The 20,197-nt window shown below is 35.4% G+C and overlaps 1 protein-coding gene across 9 annotated transcripts in view; it reads right to left on the bottom strand.

Annotated features, from left to right (window-relative positions):
* The window catches only part of ADAMTS6 (ADAM metallopeptidase with thrombospondin type 1 motif 6), a 283,080-nt gene that overhangs the window by 78,681 nt on the left and 184,202 nt on the right, over positions 1–20,197 (bottom strand). For all 9 annotated transcript variants that reach the window (XR_006337768.1, XR_006337769.1, XR_006337766.1 and 6 more), the window contains one exon: positions 2,366–2,468. Coding sequence is in view for 5 of the 9 variants with exons in the window: in XM_043887166.1 (XP_043743101.1) it covers positions 2,366–2,468 (103 nt within the window). In the remaining 4 variants the exon portion in view is untranslated. The remainder of the gene's footprint in view (positions 1–2,365; positions 2,469–20,197) is intronic.

The raw sequence follows: 20,197 nt of genomic DNA, 5'->3' as shown, positions 1-20,197 counted from the left end.
AAGACCCAAGTAGGAGAAGCTTATACTACCTATGTTCAAGACTATACAGTTAAAGTAATTAAGTCAGTATGACACCAGGATAGGACTGACAAATACATCAATGAAACAAAATAGAGTCTGTAAATATACTACAAATATATATCATACCCCCAAATTATTTTTAGACTGTTGATCTAAAGACCAAAAACATAAGGTTTTAAAAGAAAACATAAGAAAATATCTTTCTGAGTTAAGGGAGGCAAAGATTTCTAGGACAGGACAGAGAACACAATGACTATAAAATGTTTAAAAGCTGAAAAATTAGGTCATCAAAATTAAAATCTTATATTCATCCAAAATATTATTTGAAACATAATGAAAAGTAAAGTAAAAATAAAGAAATATTTTCTCCTAAGCTATGAGAAAATACTTATAAAATTTATAAATGAACCACTTGAAAATAAAAAGATAAACATCCAATTTAAAAATAAGCAAAGGGTTCGAACAAACATTTTATAAGAGAAGATATAGAAATGCTCAATAAGCACATGAAAATGTGCTCAACACATTGAAGAGTCAGAAAACGCAAATTAAAACTTCATTGAGACAACATTATAATAGACCCAAAAGAAGACTGCGAACACCAAATGCTGGCAAGCGTGAGGAGCAAACAGAACTCTCATACATTGCTGGTAGGAGAGTGCTTGGTACAGTACTTTGGAAAAACATCTGCAAGTTTCTTTTAAAACTAAACTCACAGCTATCCTATGGCCTAGCAATTCTACCCCTAAATATTTACCTAAGAAAAATGAAAACTATGCCCATAAGAAGACATACACAAATGTTTACAGCAGCTTATTGATAGCAGCTGAAAACTAGAAACAATACAGGTTTCCATCAATAGCAGAATGGAAAAACAAACTGGTTAGTACAATGGAATACTGCTCAGCAATAAAAAAGAATGAACTAATTACATTTGCAATGATATGGATGGATCTCAAAAACATCAGGCTTGGAGAAGCCTTACATGAGAGTAAATATGGCATGATTTTATTTACACAAAGTTCTGTAACAGACAAAACTAATTGATAGGGGGAAAAAAGTTAGAACTGGTTGTCTCTTGTAAGTAGGTGGAGCCAGTTGCTGAATAAGAAGGATGAGGACTATGAGAATTTTGGAGGCAATGGTAAAGTTCTATAACTCAGTAAGGTTTTATAGGTGCACGTGTTTGTCAAAACTCAGGGAAAGTACAGTTAGGTAGGTTAAGATCTGTGTGCTTCATTGTACATAACCTTCCCTCAAAAGAAAAATAAATATTGAACTGCAGTTAATCTTATGCATGCTGAAGTATTTAGAGAGGAAAGTATACTGATGACTATAATTTACTTTGAAATGCACCTGAAAAACAGAATAAATTAATGAATGGATAAAGTGATGACTAGACATGTAATAAGTATATTAAAATATTAATGATAGAATCTTGGTGGGGCATATACAGTTGTCACTGAAAAATTATTTTAACATTGCTCTGTGTTGGAAAGTTTTCAGAGTAGGATGCTGAGGGAATTTCCTGGCGGTCTAGTGGTTAGGACTCAGCACTCCCACTTGCTGGGGCCTGAGTTCAATCCCTGCTTGAGGAACTAAAATCCCCTAGCTGCATGGTATAGCCAAGAGAAAAAAAAAGTAAGATGTTGGAAAAACAATAAATAAAAGTTTTTTTAAAGAGTACATTTTATTTTTCTAAGAGAAAATTTGAACAAATTTTAGTTTGTGCTTTGGGAGCATAAGAAAACTTGAACAATTAGTGTCTGATGCTTGCCTAAATTAGAGCAAAACATGTTTCCCTAAAAAAGAACAATAATCACCTGTGTAAAGATCCTTGGCCTTCCATTCAAAGGACTGGATTAATAATAAAAATAACAATAAAAATAATAGCCAACATTAAAAGAAAAAAAAAGATTCTTGGCCTTTGGCCAAGAGAGAAACACATTTTCTTAGCTTCTTTTGAGCTGATTTATATCAGGGTGACAATTCCAAATATTTGATAATTATAAATTATTATAATGTCTATACACCTCAAGGAAGTCTCAAGAATTCAGAAATATTTGAATTTACACCCTTTCTAGGAACTCTGTATCTAAATAGAATTAGGTTTTAAAAAATGATTTCTGATCATTTGTACTAACATATTAACTTTACTACAGGGAAACTATTAATAAAACAGGAGACCTTTTTAGTACTAGAGCACTTTCCTGCTTTGATTTGTAAACATTAATTTTTACTAGTCTGTATACGAATGTATGGGTATGTTTGTATGTATTTATATATTCTCTTATATTTGCAAAGCTCTCAAGCATAATGAAAACTCTGCCAGGTTATACATTACCTCCAGTATAGGGTTTCCAGTTATAATACTTTCCACGGAAAGGCATATTGTCAAAGTCTGCACATTGTTTCTCTCGAAAATCTCGGGCCCCCAAAGGACATGGCTAAAATAAAATAAAATAATAAATAGCATAATTGTTGAAAAATACCAAAACCAAGGGACAATGCCCCTATAATTAAAAATGTCTGAACTCCCAACACATTAGCTCACTCCCTTATTCTTGGGCTATAATTCTGGCATTTGCTTTACTGTTTTACAACCAGTATTCTGACTGAAGTGTCTGAATTGTAATCTTAGCCACAGAAGAAATAACTGAAGTAATTTAAACAAAGTTAAGTGTTAGACAGTTTCCATATAACTTTACACTCAGATGCATGTCACAGTCCACTTTGCAATCAATCAATTAGGTATCTCCTTATAAACAGAGGTAAAAACTAGGTGAAGAAACTAAAACACAAAATCCTTTTTGGTAACAGTATTTGAAAAGTCCAGTTGCCACAACTGCTCCCAGCTCTTTATTTTAAGAAATCAAGAGGCAGGTTTGTAACATGACATTCAGCACTATTAATTGTGGTTTGGATCCCAACTACTATAGCTGTTTACTGTCTAGTCCTGACAAAAACCATATTTTGAGATGTGGAATGAACTGGGCAAAATCCTAGGCCTCAAGTCTAAACACCTTTAAATCAAGGAATTTGGACTTATTAAGATTTACATTTAATCCATTAACATCACGGAAAATAAAATACTAAATTTTCAAAGCATGTACATGTGTTGGTTGTTGGAGAAGAGAAGGATGTTGAGAGAATGAAGAGAGGATTATTTGTTTTTAAAAGATTGGAATGCTTTTTCTACCTAAGTTTTTTAGAGAAGAAAATCTTGCCAATCTAGCTAGGTCTAGATTCCAAATTACACATTATTTAGGGCCATCCTAAACTTAAAGTTCACAAAGAATTAAAAATATAACTTCTCATAGTGTTGAGGAAATATGACCTAATTTGACTTATCTTTTAGAGTTCTGTACCAGTAGCATCTAAAAAACTAAGTATTGCTTTTGAAACAGGGATGGAGAAAATATTTCCCTTAAACGTGACAGAACAAAACAAGTCATTAGATGAAATTCTCAACTGTGAACAAATATGTTACATTCTCAGAGATCATTTTGAGGACATTTTACTACCCTCTCTTAGATCTCTACATTTCCTTGATACAGTTTTCTGAGATCAGTACATTGAAAATGTCCTTTAAATCAAGTGCAAAAAATAATAAGGCTACAATGTGCAAACATGTGCAAGGTCATCATTACTTGCTATATACTGAGGTTTGAAATTCCACCATATCAAGTTTAAAGCCTCAGATTCTGAAAGTAGTGGCAGCAGGTCTACATTCTGTTATGAGCCTTGCATTGTAAGATATTTTCTGCACATTGAAATATGACACTGCAATGCTAAATCCAATGGTTTTACTTATCAAATTATCCTTCATATTTGCCCTTTAAAAAAATAAAAGAACTATTCACATAGGCTTTGCAATGCACCACACTAGAATGATATGCTTCCACCATCTTTTGTTTCATGGTGTGCTAGTTTTTGGAATAAAGAAAAGCTTCCCATTACAAGACATTTTCGGGAAACCCCAGAAAATGACCAAGGTTACCAGTGGCTTTGTATGCAGTGAGACTAGTTTTAAAGAAAATATCCTCAATTTTACAAAACACAAGTAATTTGAAATACAAAAAAAAAAAAAAGAAAGAAAAGAAAAGAAATACAAGTTTTCACACAATACTTAAGAATTTGTATTCAACCACCTAAAACTTCATCCAGGCATGTCTTTCAATCTATTTGGAGTAAAATATAAAAATGGAAAAACTATAATCCTATCTGAGGCAATAAGTATATGATAGCGCATTATGTTGTCTACAGGTGCTGTATATAGGTGAAAGATTGAAGTGTCAAATGAATCAGGGAAATATTTGTTGAGGAAGAAAATCTTGAGTGTATCATAAGAATTATAATAAAAGTGTCATACATAGTTACTCTTTATAACATTATAAAATATTAAAATATTATAGGAATTGAGCTGCTTAAGAAAGAAAACAGACTTCTATTAAGAAAGAAGCCAGGACTTCTCTGTGGTCCAGTGGTTAAGACTCCATGTTCCCAATGCAGGGGAGCCAGGTTCAGGAAACTAGATCTCATACGCTGCAACAAAAGATCCCGTGTGCCACAACTAAGACCCAGCATGGCCAAATAAAAAAAAAAAAAAAAAAGAATTAAGCCAAGTAAAGCCATGGGGAAAGAAAAGAAAAGGTCAATTTTGGGAATAGTTGGATAAAGGCCATCCTGGATGAAAGAAAGGAACTGTATAGAAGCATATAAGTTAACATTTCACAGATAAAAATTGGTTTAAAAAAAAAAAAAAAGCCCTGAAATAATAAACGAAGTTGAGGGACACTCACTTCAAAAAAAAACAAAAAAGAAACAAAAATCCTATTCTTGACCATCTTGTAATTATTATCCTAAACAGCAGAGAAGTAAAAAGTCCAAAAGAAGAATATTAGTTTAATGACATATTTGGATAACATTTCATAAGATTTCTGACCTATTCTTTTCTTGTGATAACCCCTCCCAGGGTCAGCATAATAAAAATATTAACAGTAACAACACATACTTATGTTTTTCTAAGCATTTAGTAAGTACCTATTCCATGGCACACTGTTCACAGGTCTCTAGATCTATTATAAGTTCTCTCACCACTCTTGAGGTGGTTATAATTAGAAATCCCAATTTACAACTGAGTAAATTATATTTTATTACAGTCTGCTTAGTAATAGTTTCAATGTGCAAAGACACTTCCTTCATCTGAGTGGGGGCTTCCACTGGACTCTATAAATGCTACAATAACAACATAGGTTTTTAGCTCTTACAATGTACAAAAACCTAATAGGAGTAACTTGGGTTCTAGACCTAGCCTTGTCTTCACCAGCTGCAAGTTTATCTGCTTCAACTACTTTTTTCTTATTTATAAAATGAGAGGGTTAAAATATGAATTTTCAGACAGAAGACTGACAGACTTAGATTTGATTCTAACTGATTTATTTCATTTACCGCCTTCAGCAATGTACTTAACTTTCCAGGTCTCATCTATAATCTAGGGATAATACTAGTATTTACTCTGTAGGTGAGGATTTATGTAAACTGTTTAGTTCTGTACCTGGCAGTGGCTCAGTTCAGTTCAGTCGCTCAGTCGTGTCCAACTCTTTGCGACCCCACGGACTGCAGCACGCCAGGCTTCTGTGTCCATCACCAACTCCTGGCGCTTGCTACCTGATGGTGGTAGCACTCAATAACTACTAGCAGTTGCGTGATCTTTGGTCTAGGCATCCTTAAGACTCATTCCTCACCCTCCTGTTGGTCTGCTCTTTATTTCAGGGGGACAAATCTGCAGGCTCTATTTCATAGGATTCTGTCAGTTGACTTCTAGTTGAGTTCAGGCACTGGAAGGCACTAGTGGGAGAAGCCAGGGTATTTCATTTCTTCTCTACCTCCGGCAGCATCTTAGGCAGAAGCAGAGTACTTTTGTGGCTTCAACATCAAATAGCCACCCTTACCCTCAATCCTAAGGTTCCAGATTCAGCTGTGCGATTTCAGTCTCTAGCATGTAATAAAACTACCTCCTTCCTGTTTCTCTGGTAGGAGGGGTGGTATCTTTCTGCTGATGCTGATCTATGGGCTTGTCAGCCTCTTCCATTATTCATGTAGCCAATCCTTTGCATTAAATTCCCTCGATTCAAATATTCAGAGGTTCGTATTATTATGGTTGGATCTTCACAGATACTACAGTTGATGATAATGATGAAGAGGAATAATGAGGAAAAAAAGAGAAGAAAAAGGAGGAAATGATAGTAGTGGTATTGGTACTTGGGAGACTGAATAGAGATACATTTCCTTGGATTATATTTTGCAATTAATTGGTTAAGGGCAGAGATTGGCACACTTCTGTCAAGGGCCACACAGTAAATATTTCAGACTTCATGGGTCGTATAATCTCTGTTGCGTGTGTGCGTGCTTGGTTGCTTCAGTAGTATCTGTTCTTTGAGATCTGTGTCTGACTCCTTGTTACTGACCAAAATAAAAGATGCCCAGGGAATTTTACAAATAAGCAAACATTTTATTTTTCTAATTTACTAATCCAGTGGAATCTTCCCCTCTTTTAAAATATTTCAATATACACTGTGTTAGTCGCTCAGATGTGTCCGACTCGTTGTGACCCCAGGGACTGTACCACCAGGCTCCTCTGTCCATGGAATTCTCCAGGCAAGAATACTGGAGTGGGTTGCCATTTCCTCCTCCAGGGGATCTTCCTGACCCAGGGACTGAACTCGCTTCTATTGTCTCCTTCATTGGCAGGTGGGTTCTTTACCACCAGCACCACTTGGGGAGCCTATATCATCTGTTACAACTACTCAAATGTGCCATTACATTTTTTAAAGAAGACATAGACAATATGTAAATGATAGGGCTGTGTTCGACTAAAATCTTATTTACAAAAAGAGGTGATGGGTCAAATTTGACCCAGCAGGCACAATTTGCCAATCCCTGATTCAGGATGTTAACACATAGATACATCTGTATGTCAGCATTGTGCAGAAGAACCAAGCTCAATTATTAATTTTTGAGTCAATACAGAATCATACACTTTAAAGAACTGATGTCATTATAAAATAATTTGCATAAAATGCTTAAACTTCCTGTACAATTATCCCCATAGGGGTCATACACTCTGTATAATCTACAGAAAGATACATAAAATACTTTTCAGATGACCACAATTATTATCCAGTTCTTTCTTTCAGCCAAAATCTCTTTTCCTACAACCCAGTGGTCTTGTGCCTTTCTTCTGAACAAATCTAATCCCTAACTGAAAGGTATCTAGACCTTGATGGCTTTCTTATGGGGACATAATAAATTATCATTAGTACTTTTAAAACCAGGCACCAAGAACTGGCCTTAAGGGTCTTTTTTTATATTCAGCAAATATATATAAAAATATTTTTATGTATCACATATGATCTAGGAGATAATGCAGTACATAAAACAGATTAGGTCCCTGCTTTCATGGAGCTCACTGTAGTTGGAGATGAGAAAGAAGAAAAACAATGCAGGGTACTAAGATGGTGGTTAGATGGAGGTTGGGGGAAGTTGTTTTAAATGGTAGACTAAGAGAAATTCTCTCTGATAAGGTGGCACTGAAGCAGAGAGTTAAAAAAAACTGAGGACATGACTTATGTACATATCTTTAAAACAGTGTTCCAGGAAACATTAAATGCAAAGGGTCTGAGGCAGGAATGTGTTTGGGAAATTCACAAAATAACATGGAAGATGGAAGGTCTTGTAAATTGGAAACTGCAGCAGACTTGGGGACTTGATTCTATACCTTTCTGTTTCTAGAATATATCAGCTAGTGTTATGTTTTAATTGTTTCCTTCAGTGGATGCTCTGAATCTGTGTTGATTAGAAATAAGCTTACGAGGAGTTGTATATTCTGGTTGCAAAGAATGAGAGAGCAAAGAAAAGAGTGATTTCTTAAGGAAAAATTCCATAAAATATATTTTTGTTTTGTTTAAGAATAGTGGCGAGTTTAGGGAGCAATGTTTTTTATATTACCTAAGTATAATAAATGCTGACACAATGTCAAAACTGTAACAGGAAATAGGCATAGGCAACAAATTTTTTATGTAAAGCTTGACAGGTTTTCAGCTTCCTAGTGTTAACACTAATCAAGCATCCTCTCCTTCTAAAAAGCAACCAGCAGGGCCCCACATAAATTTAGAAAGCAACACTGCAGGTCTCAGTTATCTTTTGATCTTAGTATTTTCAAAAATATGAAAAATCTTAATATTAGCATCTTTTTCCTCACTCTTTTTTTTTTTTTAGAGAAATGTGTATGTTAGCACATTCTATGGACTATCTTAGGCTTCCAATCATGTTGACAGATTACAAGAATCTCCTTTCACAATACTTTTTATTGGTAGATAAATCTAAAAAAAAGAAAAAGAGTAATTCATTGGGGGCATAAAGTGTTATAAAAAGAAACCTCAGCTTTTGCTGACAAACCGTCCTGGGGTTTTTCTACTACTAGAGTTGAAATCTTCGTTTTATTCCAAAAAATAGGGTGACCTGGGAAATTCCTGGGATCTCTTTGTGCCTTCTTTCATTTGCAAAATACACCCAAAATGTCCTTACCTTCAAGAGCAATACATCCCAATATGTTTGCAAATGAGGAAAGTTCTGCAAATACTGAAGTAAGTCTTCTTGTTGTTGTTCACTCACTTGTGTCTCTTTGTGACCCCATGGACAGCAGCACGCCAGGCTTCCCTGTCCTTCACCATCTCCTGAAGTTTGCTCAAATTCATGTCCATTGAGTCAGTGGTGCCATCCAACGTCTCATGCTCTGTTGCCCTCTTCTCCTCCTGCCTTCAATCTTCCCCAGCATCAGGGACTTTTCCAATGAGTTGGCTCTTTGCATCAGGTGGCCAGAGTACTGGAGCTTCAGCTTTGGCATCAGCCCTTCCAATGAATATTCAGGCAGGACTGACTTCCTTTAGGATTGACTGGTTTGATCTCCTTGCTGTCCAAGGGGCTTTCAAGAGTCTTCTCCAGCATCACAGTTCGAAGGCATAAATTCTTTGGCGCTCAACCTTCCAACTCTCACATCTATACATGATTACTGGAAAAACCATAGCTTTGACTATAGAGACCTTTGTCAGCAAAGTGATGTCTTTGCTTTTTAATACACTGTCTAGGTTTGTCATAACTTTTCTTCCAAGAAGCAAGTGTCTTTTAAATTCATGGCTGCATTCAGCAGCTGCAGTGATTTTGGAGCCCAAGAAAATACAATCTGTCACTGTTTCCACTTTTGTCTCCATCTATTTGCCATGAAGTGACGGGACTGGATGCCATGATTTTGAACACCGAGTTTTAAGCCAGCTTTTCCACTCTCCTCTTTCGCCCTCAACAAGAGACTCTTTATTTCCTTGTCTTATGGGTAATAAAGAATGAGAAGCTAGCTGAGAATAAAAACTCGATCCTCTCCCCCCACTTTTCCCTTTCCTCTTTTCTTCCTAAAAGAGATGGGAAGTCCAGGAAGACAGGAGGATACCTACAGCCTCAGGAAAAACAACAAAATGAGCACTTTGTTGGCCTTTTCTCTTTTCCACCTCCTGTTTTGTCTTTCTTTCTTACATGCATGACAAATGCACTCGTATTTCTTCACTATTACACTAGACCAACTTTATACAGTGCCCAAATTTAATGTTCTTTCTCTCCAAGATGGAAACATATTTTTAGCCACTATTACTTGAAGAAGCAGAAGTGGAGGTTGGAGTCTGACCCTTGCTTTACTTAGCAAGGCATGCACTTGACATGGGATTATGTAAAAGGGACATTATTTCTGTTCATTCATCCAGACAGGTGTCAAATACATAAAGATACCACATGCCTCTCTTATAAGTTCCAAACAAAATTACTGATTTCTTAATTACCAGGAACTGTTTTATTATCTCATTAAAAAAATTCACAAAGGCATTTCCAAGGTTAAATTTAGTGTTCAATATATGTAGTGAATCATTTCAACCCCAGTTCTTTTCTTTATTTTAATTGGAGGCTAATTACTTTACAAAACTGTGGCGGTTTTTGCCATACATTGACATGAATCAGCCATGGGTGTACATGTGTTTCCAATCCTGAACCCCCCTCCCACCTCCCTCCCCATCCCACCCCTCAGGGTCATCCCAGTGCACCAGCCCTGAGCACCCTGTCTCATGCATCCAACCTGGACTGGCGATCTATTTCACATATGGTAATATACATGTTTCAATGCTATTCTCTCAAATCTTCCCACCCTCGCCTTCTCCCTCAGAGTCCAAAAGTCTGTTCTTTACATCTGTGTCTCTTTCGCTGTCTCGCATATAGGGTCATCTTTACCATCTTTCTAAATTCCATATATATGCATTAATATACTGTATTGGTGTTTTTCTTTCTGACATACTTCGCTCTGTATAATAGGCTCCAGTTTCATCCACCTCATTAGGACTGATTCAAATGCGTTCTTTTTAATAGCTGAGTAATATTCCATTGTGTATATGTACCACAGCTTTCTCATCCATTCGTCTGCTGACAAATGTCAGCAGCATTCGTCTGTCCTGGCTATTGTAAACAGTGCTGTGATGAACACTGGGATATCAACTCGTTTAAATGTAAACTTCTCATCTTTTCTCTCCCAAATAGTTCCTGGTTTTATGGGAGCAATTGCGCTATACTTTTACTTTTGAAGAAAACAAAAGTCTGATAATCCTACATTGTCTAGAAAAATTTAAATCTCAATCTCATGTTTGATATTATAGTCTCTTATACAAGTTTTCAAAATTAAAGCTGTTTTTAGATGCCTTGTATAGCCTGTATTTTATTTAAATGCCTTCTATCCATAGCATGACCCTTTTCTCTAAGCCTGTAAAAAAACTTTTACTATGTGATTTTAAAAATGTCTCTTTAAAGAACAAAATAAAAAGCAAGTTTTTTTCTATGCTTAAAGCTAGTCTTTATTTCTGAAAACAAGATACACACTATAAAATTCATACTACCCTAAAGGTTAATGACACTGCTTCTGCTATTTTTTGCCATCTTATATATATATATAGACACATACATGCATACATATACATGAAAGTAAACTTTTATAAGTATTTTGAAGTGTACGTAAAAGAATAATGTGGTTGATACACATTTGATTTCTAATTATAACTTGGGACACAGTTATAACACTGTTAGTTAATAGATCAACTCTGTACTTTGTCATCACTTACCCCATACCTTTCCCTGGGGCAAGGTCTGTAGTTTCATAATTTTCTCAGCTATCTGGTTCTGCTGCAGGTTAAGGTTAGACTGGAAGTAAGACAATGTCAAAGGTGACTAAACTCAGAGCTTACTTTGCCACACCCACCTCCCAAAGGCTCCATCTTTTTTAAGAAGGCTAGAGCAGCATCCGGAAATTCTATGCCTTATTGAATCCTTTCCATGGCACTAGCCTATTGCTAAGCTTTAGTTCCTCATTTAAAAATATTAAAAAAAAAACAAACAAACAAGGCACTTTTCTGCGCAGTTCAGTGGTTAAGACTGTGCTTCCAATGTAGCGGGCACAGGTTCCCTGGTTGGTGGAACTAAAATCCCACATGCCATGCAGCAAGGTCAGAAAAACAAAACAAAACGAAACAAAAAACCAACCTTGTCTTTCCCTTTATGAAAGTGATTTGAAGATTTAATGAGTACTTTTTAAAATATATAAAAGTACTTTGTAATCTCTAAAACATAAATGTATACAGTAATAGCCGCACTGATTGAGTAAAGATTAAGTACTAGGAATAGCACTAAATGTTTTAAAGTGTTTGTGCTCCGTCGCAGCTGATTCTTTGTGACCCCATGGACTGCAGCCTACCAGGCTCCTCTATCCACGGAATTTTCCAGATGAGAATAATGGACTGGGTTACTATTTTCTACTCCAGGGGATATTCACAATCCAGGGATCAAACCGTCATCTCTTGTGTCTCCTGCATTGGTTGGTGGAATCTTTACCACTGAACCACCTGGGAAGCCTGATTAAAGTGTTACTTCTTTTAATTCTCAAACAGACCTGCAAGTTTGATATAATTATACTCTATTTATACAGGTGTTCCTTAAAAATTTAGTGATGTTAGGTATCTTGCCAGGGTAAAATAGCAACAACCAGGATTAAATTTAAGTCAATTCTAATCCAAAGTGCATACTTCTTTCACTATAGTCTTACCTCCAAATATAGGCTATATTTTTCCTGTGTACCACAACCAAGGCAATAACACCATTTAACTGACCTTGAGCAATGAATGGAAGTAAAGAACTGCAGACAGCATGCACCTCTAGCAAAGTAGACTGAAAAAACACCCATGTACTACATAAACTATGCTTAAATTTTAGAACAAACCACAGGTGAACTGGAAAATCCTTTGTCTCCATAATTTTTTATAGTTTTGATGCATAAAATAAAGGAGGAAATGAGGTACTTAAGATGTAAGAATAATACAATTGCATCCTAACCAAGGTGGAGCTTAGGTTTTTCACCAGAAGTTCTATCCTAGTCACATTTTCAAGCAGACAGGCAAATCACAAATAGTATGGAAAGAAAAACTTAAAGATTTTCTGGAAAATAGCTAACAATACCAGAACGCTCTTTTTAGAAATGTAGAAAAGTTCTTTGTACTGTAGCTAATATTTCCTCTTTAGGCTTTGATATAAAGTTTGGCTTATAACCTTAATGTAGGTATATTTTTTACCCATGACAAAAATCAAGTTTGAGTATTTACCACACTGAGGTATAAATTCTTCTACTTAAAATACTATGTACACCAATTTTTACCTTCTTAGAACATTTTACATAATAGTTTTAAGTGACTGCAGTGAAAAGTTTCTCAGGAAAGCAGAAATGTCTGCTTAACAGTCAATATTCTTTTATGCCAATAAAAAGAAGATTCCATATACAAAATAAAGTATTTTTTGAGCAGTACTTGAGTAAACACTTTTAGAAGACTGAGTACATATCTGGATCTTTATTTCTCATAATGGCACTACTGGATAATCATGTTAGCTCCTACCTGTGCTCATTTATAAACACTGTCAGGACCTTATCAATCATTTAAGTCCAAAGAGGGCAACTGTCCTCAACCAATGAACCCACAGCATCATAGCTTCCATAAAGCTCTGCTCTCCAAACCCAAGTTCTGTAAGACCATGTCTATTAGATTAGTTTATGATTCCAAATATTCTCTTGAAGTTCCTGTTTAATGGTGAGACCAAAATTCATCTAATTATCCTGTCTTTAATAGATGCCTTCTAGGGCTTCCCTTGTGGCTCAGCTGGTAAAGAATCGCCTGCAATGTGGGAGACCTGGCTTCAATCCCTTAGTTTCTCAGTAGCTTCAAGGCAAGAAGCATATTCATTGTTCCTGCCACAGCTATTGTCTTTACCTGCTATTCTGTCCTAGAAACAATGATGTGAATATCATAGAAAGAATCCTTGTCTAGATGCCAGAGGCATCATACACAGAGGGAACATACTACACATCTAACACACCCTGATGCAGCCAGCCAGCCTGAGTCTATTGTGCAATAGCTTTGGCCCCTAGGCTGGTCATGCTGCTGTTGAGAGTGATTAGACCAATTTTATAGCTTGCTTTATTTAAAAATCTTACAGACTGAGATTCTCTCTTTATAAGTTGCCTCTTTCAAGAAACATAAGACAAGTAAAAGACCTACACAAAATAAACACAAGAAAATTAACAAAATGGTAATAAGCTCATACATATCAATAATTATCTTAAATATAAATGGATTAAAAGTACTAACAAAAGACATAGGCTGGCTGGGTGGATGAAACATGTGCATGTATGTACTTCCACTTACCACATCACTCTACTTAAACCCCCAAATTATATGTAATCGTCTTACATTGTTAGGTTAATCATGTTTCCATTATAGCTTGCAACTGTAATTATCTTTTTTGTCTGACTATTGATTGTGAAAATTGCTAAATGTCTTTTACTACTGTGATTATTTAACTATTATCTGCTTAATAACACTGTATTATGATTGGTCAACAGAAAATAATATAATTCTATATCACTAAAACTATCATTTAATAGGAAAACTGGTAATCACTTTTTAAAAATCCAGATGCAAATCAGAATTATCTTGAAATTTTTGAAAAATACAAATGTCCAGGTATTGCTTTTTTCCTCCAGAGCTCCAGATGTGTTTCTAATGAGCATCCATGTTTAAAAACAACTGGCCTATATGATGATTTTATCTAGTTTGTTTCATTTATTCTATTTCATATTCAGTACTCTCATTTTCATTTAGTTTATGTTTTCCAATTTTTGTGTCTCTTTTTATTGTTGTTCTTTCTCAAGCCTTCATCAAGAGTAGTAGAAAAGCTTTTGTACACACACACACATATATATAAATAGTATGTATAATATGATATATATATATATTAGAAAATCTATGAAATTTTGCCTAGCTAAAAAATTTATGATATTTTGATTCCACTTGTTTGACTTAGTATGAAAACAATGCTTAATTTCTAATTTATATTCACTCAAAAGTTTGATACAGTTCATGTATTCTGGCATCTAATATTACTGTTAAAAGACTAGAAAGTCTACTATCTTAGTGATCTTTAAAAGAAAATTTGAATGAGGCTGGAAACTTCTAATCCAGTTCTAAGAATATAAAGAAATACTGTTGTAAAAAAAACAAACAAACAGGAAATTAACATCATATAGTATAATTATTATATTTTTCATACAGTATTATTAACGTGCAAATTTTGTCCCAATTTCACAAAATGTTACGGTAGTGGCCATTATTTGTTTTCATACCTTATTCAAAATTCCACATTGTATTTAGTTGCATTAAGCAGCTTCAGCTGCATGCAACAAATTCTGGTAAATTCTCTTCTCATTTTTATTCCATTACAAATATTTTCTAATATTTCTTGCTATATTAATAGCTTCTTAGACATACCCATCATTTAAAAGTGAACATTTAATTTTTTATATACATGGGGCTTTTAAGGTATCTTTGATATTAATTTCTCATTTTAATATTAATTTCTCATTTAAATGTTTTCTTTTCTGCAACCACCATCTGTGTTTTTTCAGTCTTCTAACTTTATTGTGGCTTTCAATGGCTAAGTCAAAGACCTCTCTTGCTAAATGTCACATTACACTTGAAAATATGTGGGTTATTTTCAAATATCTTTTGATATTGACTTCTAACATAATTCTACAGTGACAAGAGAACAGACTCTGTGTGATTTCAATACCTTTAGACAATGAAATTTTTGCACCCTGTTTTATGTCCCTGGATATGTTCCAGTGTCTCCTAGTTTAGAGTCTATGTGTACCTGAATATAATTTGTATCCTACTGTTGTAAGAAAATTGTATAAATCTTAATTATGTTGAATTGGTTCATGATGTTTTTCAGGTCTACTATGCCCTTCCACTTTTCTGTATATTCATCTTATTAATTTTTGAGAGTTTGATATTGAAACTCCAACTAAAAAAAATCTTAATTTATCTACTTAAAAAATAAGTTTGATATATAGTAGAAATATATATAACCTTGTTCTAAATTTTCCAAGTCTCTTATAAATGTGTTATCATACTTTCATAATTTCATCTGCTATTCAGCTGTATAAAGTCAAAATGTATTTTGACTTCAGTAATGTATTAGTGGCACAAAATAAATCACTTATGAACTAATCTGTGTTGTAGAAACAAGGCTGTAGAAAAACAGACTATAATACAAGATTATAGCATGGTTTTTCTAGATTTCTATTGAACAAATGGAAATTAAAATTATCCTATAAGTCAAGTCACCACTAAGGAGTGGTGAGTACAGAAAATAAGGTTAAAATAATAGGTCTAGTATGTAGAAAGTGCTCAATAAATGTTAGCAGCAGCTACAGCCATTACTACTAGTGTTGCTGCGGGTACTGCTGGTATTGCTATTAGTACTAGTCCTGATACTGATGCTACTACTTTTGTTGCTGAAAGATAGAAACTAAAGGAGTTCTGCTGCAGACATCTGAGGTATACTCAACATCTATCACTCCCTACTTTCTTGCTTGCTTGTTGTTGTTCAGTCACCAAGTCGTGTCCAACTCCTTGAGACCCCATGGACTGCAGCACGCCAAGCTTCTCTGTCCTTCACCATCTCCCAGAGTTTGCCCAGGTTCACGTTCATTGAACTGGTGATGCCGTCCAACCATCTCATCCTCTGTTGTCCTCTTCTCTTTCTGTCTTCAGTCTTTTGCAGCATCAGGGTCTTTTCTGATGAGTCAGCTCTTTGCATCAGATGGCCAAAGTATTGGAGCTTCAGTTTCACATCAATCCTTCTAATGAGTATTCAGGGTTGATTTCCTTTAAGCTTGATTGGTTTGATCTCTTGCTGTTCAAGGGATTCTCAAGACTCTTTTCCAGCACCACAGTTTGAAAGCATCAATTCTTTGGCACTCAACTTTCTTTACGGTCCAACTCTCACATCCGTACATGACTACTGGAAAGACCATTATTGTTTAGTCGCTAAGTCGTGTCTAACTCTTTCACGATTCCAGGAACTGTACCCCTCCAGGCTCCTCTGCCCATGGGATTTCCCAGGCAAGTATAGTGCCATTTCCTTCTCCAGGAGATCTTCCTGAATCAGGGATCGAACCTGAGTTCCTGCTTGGCAGATGGATTCTTTCCCACTGAGCCACCAGGGAAAGACCATAGCCTTGACTATATGGACTTTTGTTGGCAAAGTGATGTCTTTGCTTTTTAATATACTGTTTAGGTTTGTCAGAGTTTTCCTTCCAAGAAGCAAGCATCTTCTAAGTTCATGGCTGCAGTCACCATCCACAGTGATTTTAGAGCCCAAGAAGAGGAAATCGGTCACTGCTTCCACCTTTCTCCCTTCTATTTGTCATGAAGTGATGGGACTGGATGCCATGATCTTAGTTTTTCTTAACATTGAGTTTTAAGCCAGCTTTTTCACTCTCCTCTTTCACCCTCATTGAGGCTCTTTAGTTTCTCTTCACTTTCTGCCATTAGAGTGGTATCATCTGCATATCTGAGGTTGCTGGTATTTTTCCTGGCAATTTTGATTCCAGCCTGTAACTCATGCAGCCTGGCAGTTTGCATAACGTGCTCTGCACGGAAGTTAAACAGGCAGGGTGACAACATGCTGCTTTGCTGTACTCCTTTCTCCATTCTGGACCAGTCAGTTGCTCCATGTTTGCTTCCAACTGTTCTTGACCCACATACAGGTTTCTCAGGAGACAGGTAAGATGGTCCTGTATTACCATCTCTTAAAGAGTTTTCACAGTTATGGCCCACACAGTCAAAGGCTTTAGTGTAGTCAATGAAGAAGAAGTGGATGTTTTTCTGGAATTCCCTTCCTTTCTCTATGATCCTGCAAATGTTCCCAATTTGATCTCTGGTTCCTCTGCCTTTTCTAAACAGAATTCTAATTTTTGCTCAGGAATCTACTTCTCAGAGAAGATGATCCTAACCCCATTTTAAGGACTTATCTGTATTAGCTGAAACCAGTTATGGTAATATCGTTCCTTTCGCTTGTGATTGGGTTAAGGGTGGACATGTGGCGTCTTGACCAACAAAACATGAAGGAAGTCTGCTGAGGGAGCAGGGAAGAAGCTTTGGTAAAAACTTTTCATATACTTAAGAAAGACACATGGGAGTACTTTATCTCTTCTCTTCCTCTGAATATTGTCAGGGAAAAGTACCTTAGTTGTTCCGTTGCTCCCTTTTTGACGCTTTTCAGTTTCCTTTAAAAAAATACGACCTTAGGATATTTTCCTTACTATCTGGTCAGCTCTTTGCTGATTTCAAAATGTTGAAAAAAAATCTTATTCAGCAATCTAAAAAAATTTTTCTGTCAGAGTAATGTCATTACCAAAAACAGGTTTCACATTTGTTTCTAAAATGAACTAAGATTGATTCGATTAAAGAATTTTATACATACTATTTATAGTCTTTTTTATTGTTTTTTTTAAAGTTTATATTTACAATGCTTCAGGTGTACAGCAAAGTGATTCAGTTATATCTATCTATATATATATTCTTCTTCAGATTCTTTTTCATTATTGGTTATTACAAGATATTGAATATAGTCTTCTGCGCTATACAGTAGGTCCTTCAAACCAAAAATAGACTCAACAGACATAGGAAAAAAAACTTAAGGTTAGCAAAAGAAGAAGGGAGAAGGATAAATCAGGAATTTGGGAATGACAAACACAACCTTCTTTATAACAATCAGTTTTCTACTGCAAAGCCAGACTAGCCTTGTGCTGTTCAATACAGCTGCCACTCGCCACATGTGGCTGTTTAAACTAAATTAATTAAAGACTCTGTTCTTCTGTTGCACTAGATGAATTTCAAGTGCTCAACAGCTAATTTGACTATGCACTGGACAATGCATATATAGAATGTTTCCATCATTGAGGACCATTCTCTTGGACAGTGCTGGGCTAGATTATGTGTCTAGAAAGTTTAAATTTTCAATTAGATTAAATTTTAAAAGGCTCCAGCTTGCACAGTTTATGCTCAGATAGCTTTATTAACTTGGATAGCATGAAAATAAATTTTGGTGTGGTAATTGTCTCAAATTCTGAACTAGTAGAGACAAGATTAAAGAAAAAACGTTATTTGCATATCCATTATATATATATATATATATATCTTAAATATATCTCCTTAACATTTGATGAAAGCTGAAACAGAAGACAAAGATACTAATAGAAATGTCAAGTGACCAACAGCAAGCTTTATAAAAACTCTGAGCATATAAAATATGGGTAAAAATGAAACAAGCTTGGTATGTGTGTCTGGCATATCTTTAACTGTTTTTTTATTACCTACCATACATTATTCATATTATATAGCACTTGTGTTATTAGGCCCAAAATGTGGGCCCACCTCTACAACTATATAATAGAAATAGATGGGGATTGAGAGGTGGGTTTGGCTTTCACACTCCTATGTAACACAGTCTAACATATAGTAGGACTCCCTTCTTCTTCTCATGCATAAAACCTCTATTTTCCAAGATTTATGTTATTCATCCAAATCACTATGTGGTTTCATCATTGCTTTTTACTAACCTCATGATGACCACTTCCTGTCATTGGTTAAAGAGCTTCATACCTACTTCACAGTTTCACTATATGCTCCAAGTCCTAATATCACCCACATGGAAGACTCCCCAAACTCCCTACCCTTAACAATCCTTGAACTCTTTGACCTCCATTCAACATTGGGGGAGCACTCCCATGACCATACTCTAGATCTGACCTCAATGAGAACAGTCTCACTTCTCACATCTTAAATTCATATATTAATACATTCCACTCTTGGATCCTGTGACTTGCTATCTCTTTCACCCTGTTTATCCTGCAACCCTGGTTCTTTCATTTTTATGGGTTTTTCAAAGTTAGAGATCTAACTTTCTCCCTGCTAGCCCTCTTTATAGACTCCTTGTCATTCCCTAGTGTGCAGTGCATGACTCACCAGTATCCTGAAATTCTTCTTGACTTGTATGCTGTTCTGTTGTAGTCTCACCTTTCTCTAACCCATTTTCATCTAAAGCATAATTCTGAAACTAAATTTTAACCTACACACTTTGCACTTTATTTTATTTGTGCCTAGAAATCTCTCAATGTGTCTTCCTTCTTTTCTTTTCCAATTTGCCCTTCAGGTCTTTAGCTTCCTAAGGGAAGAAATCCTTAACTCCCTAATTAGGCTATGTGCCAATTCCACATGTTTTTATAGCATTCCATACTTATTCTATCATATCACTTGTCACCCTGCCTTGTGATTTTCTGTGACTTCCTAAGAAATTATAAAATCCTTGAAGGCATAGACTCTCTCACTCGAGCATAGCCTGATAAATTACTTGTTAATTAATGCTGGAAATTTAATATAATCATTGTAATTGAAGCTACATCTAATTATTAAATTGAAGCTACATGTATTATTAAAAATAAGTTTAATAGAACTAAATATCATAAGCTATAAATACAAGTGTGTTAGCAATAATATGAGGAGAAATAGAGTAGGGTAAGGAATAGAGTAGAGTAGAGTAGGAATAGAGTAGAGTAGGAATCCCAGGGTTGTAGGGAGAAGGGAGGGTTGCAATTTTAAATTCAGTATTCTGATTAGGCCTCACTGAGAAGATGATCAGTTGA

This window comes from Cervus elaphus, chromosome 25, assembly GCF_910594005.1.
Source record: "Cervus elaphus chromosome 25, mCerEla1.1, whole genome shotgun sequence".
Lineage (NCBI taxonomy): Eukaryota > Metazoa > Chordata > Mammalia > Artiodactyla > Cervidae > Cervus > Cervus elaphus.
This window is presented reverse-complemented; position numbering and strand designations above follow the sequence as displayed.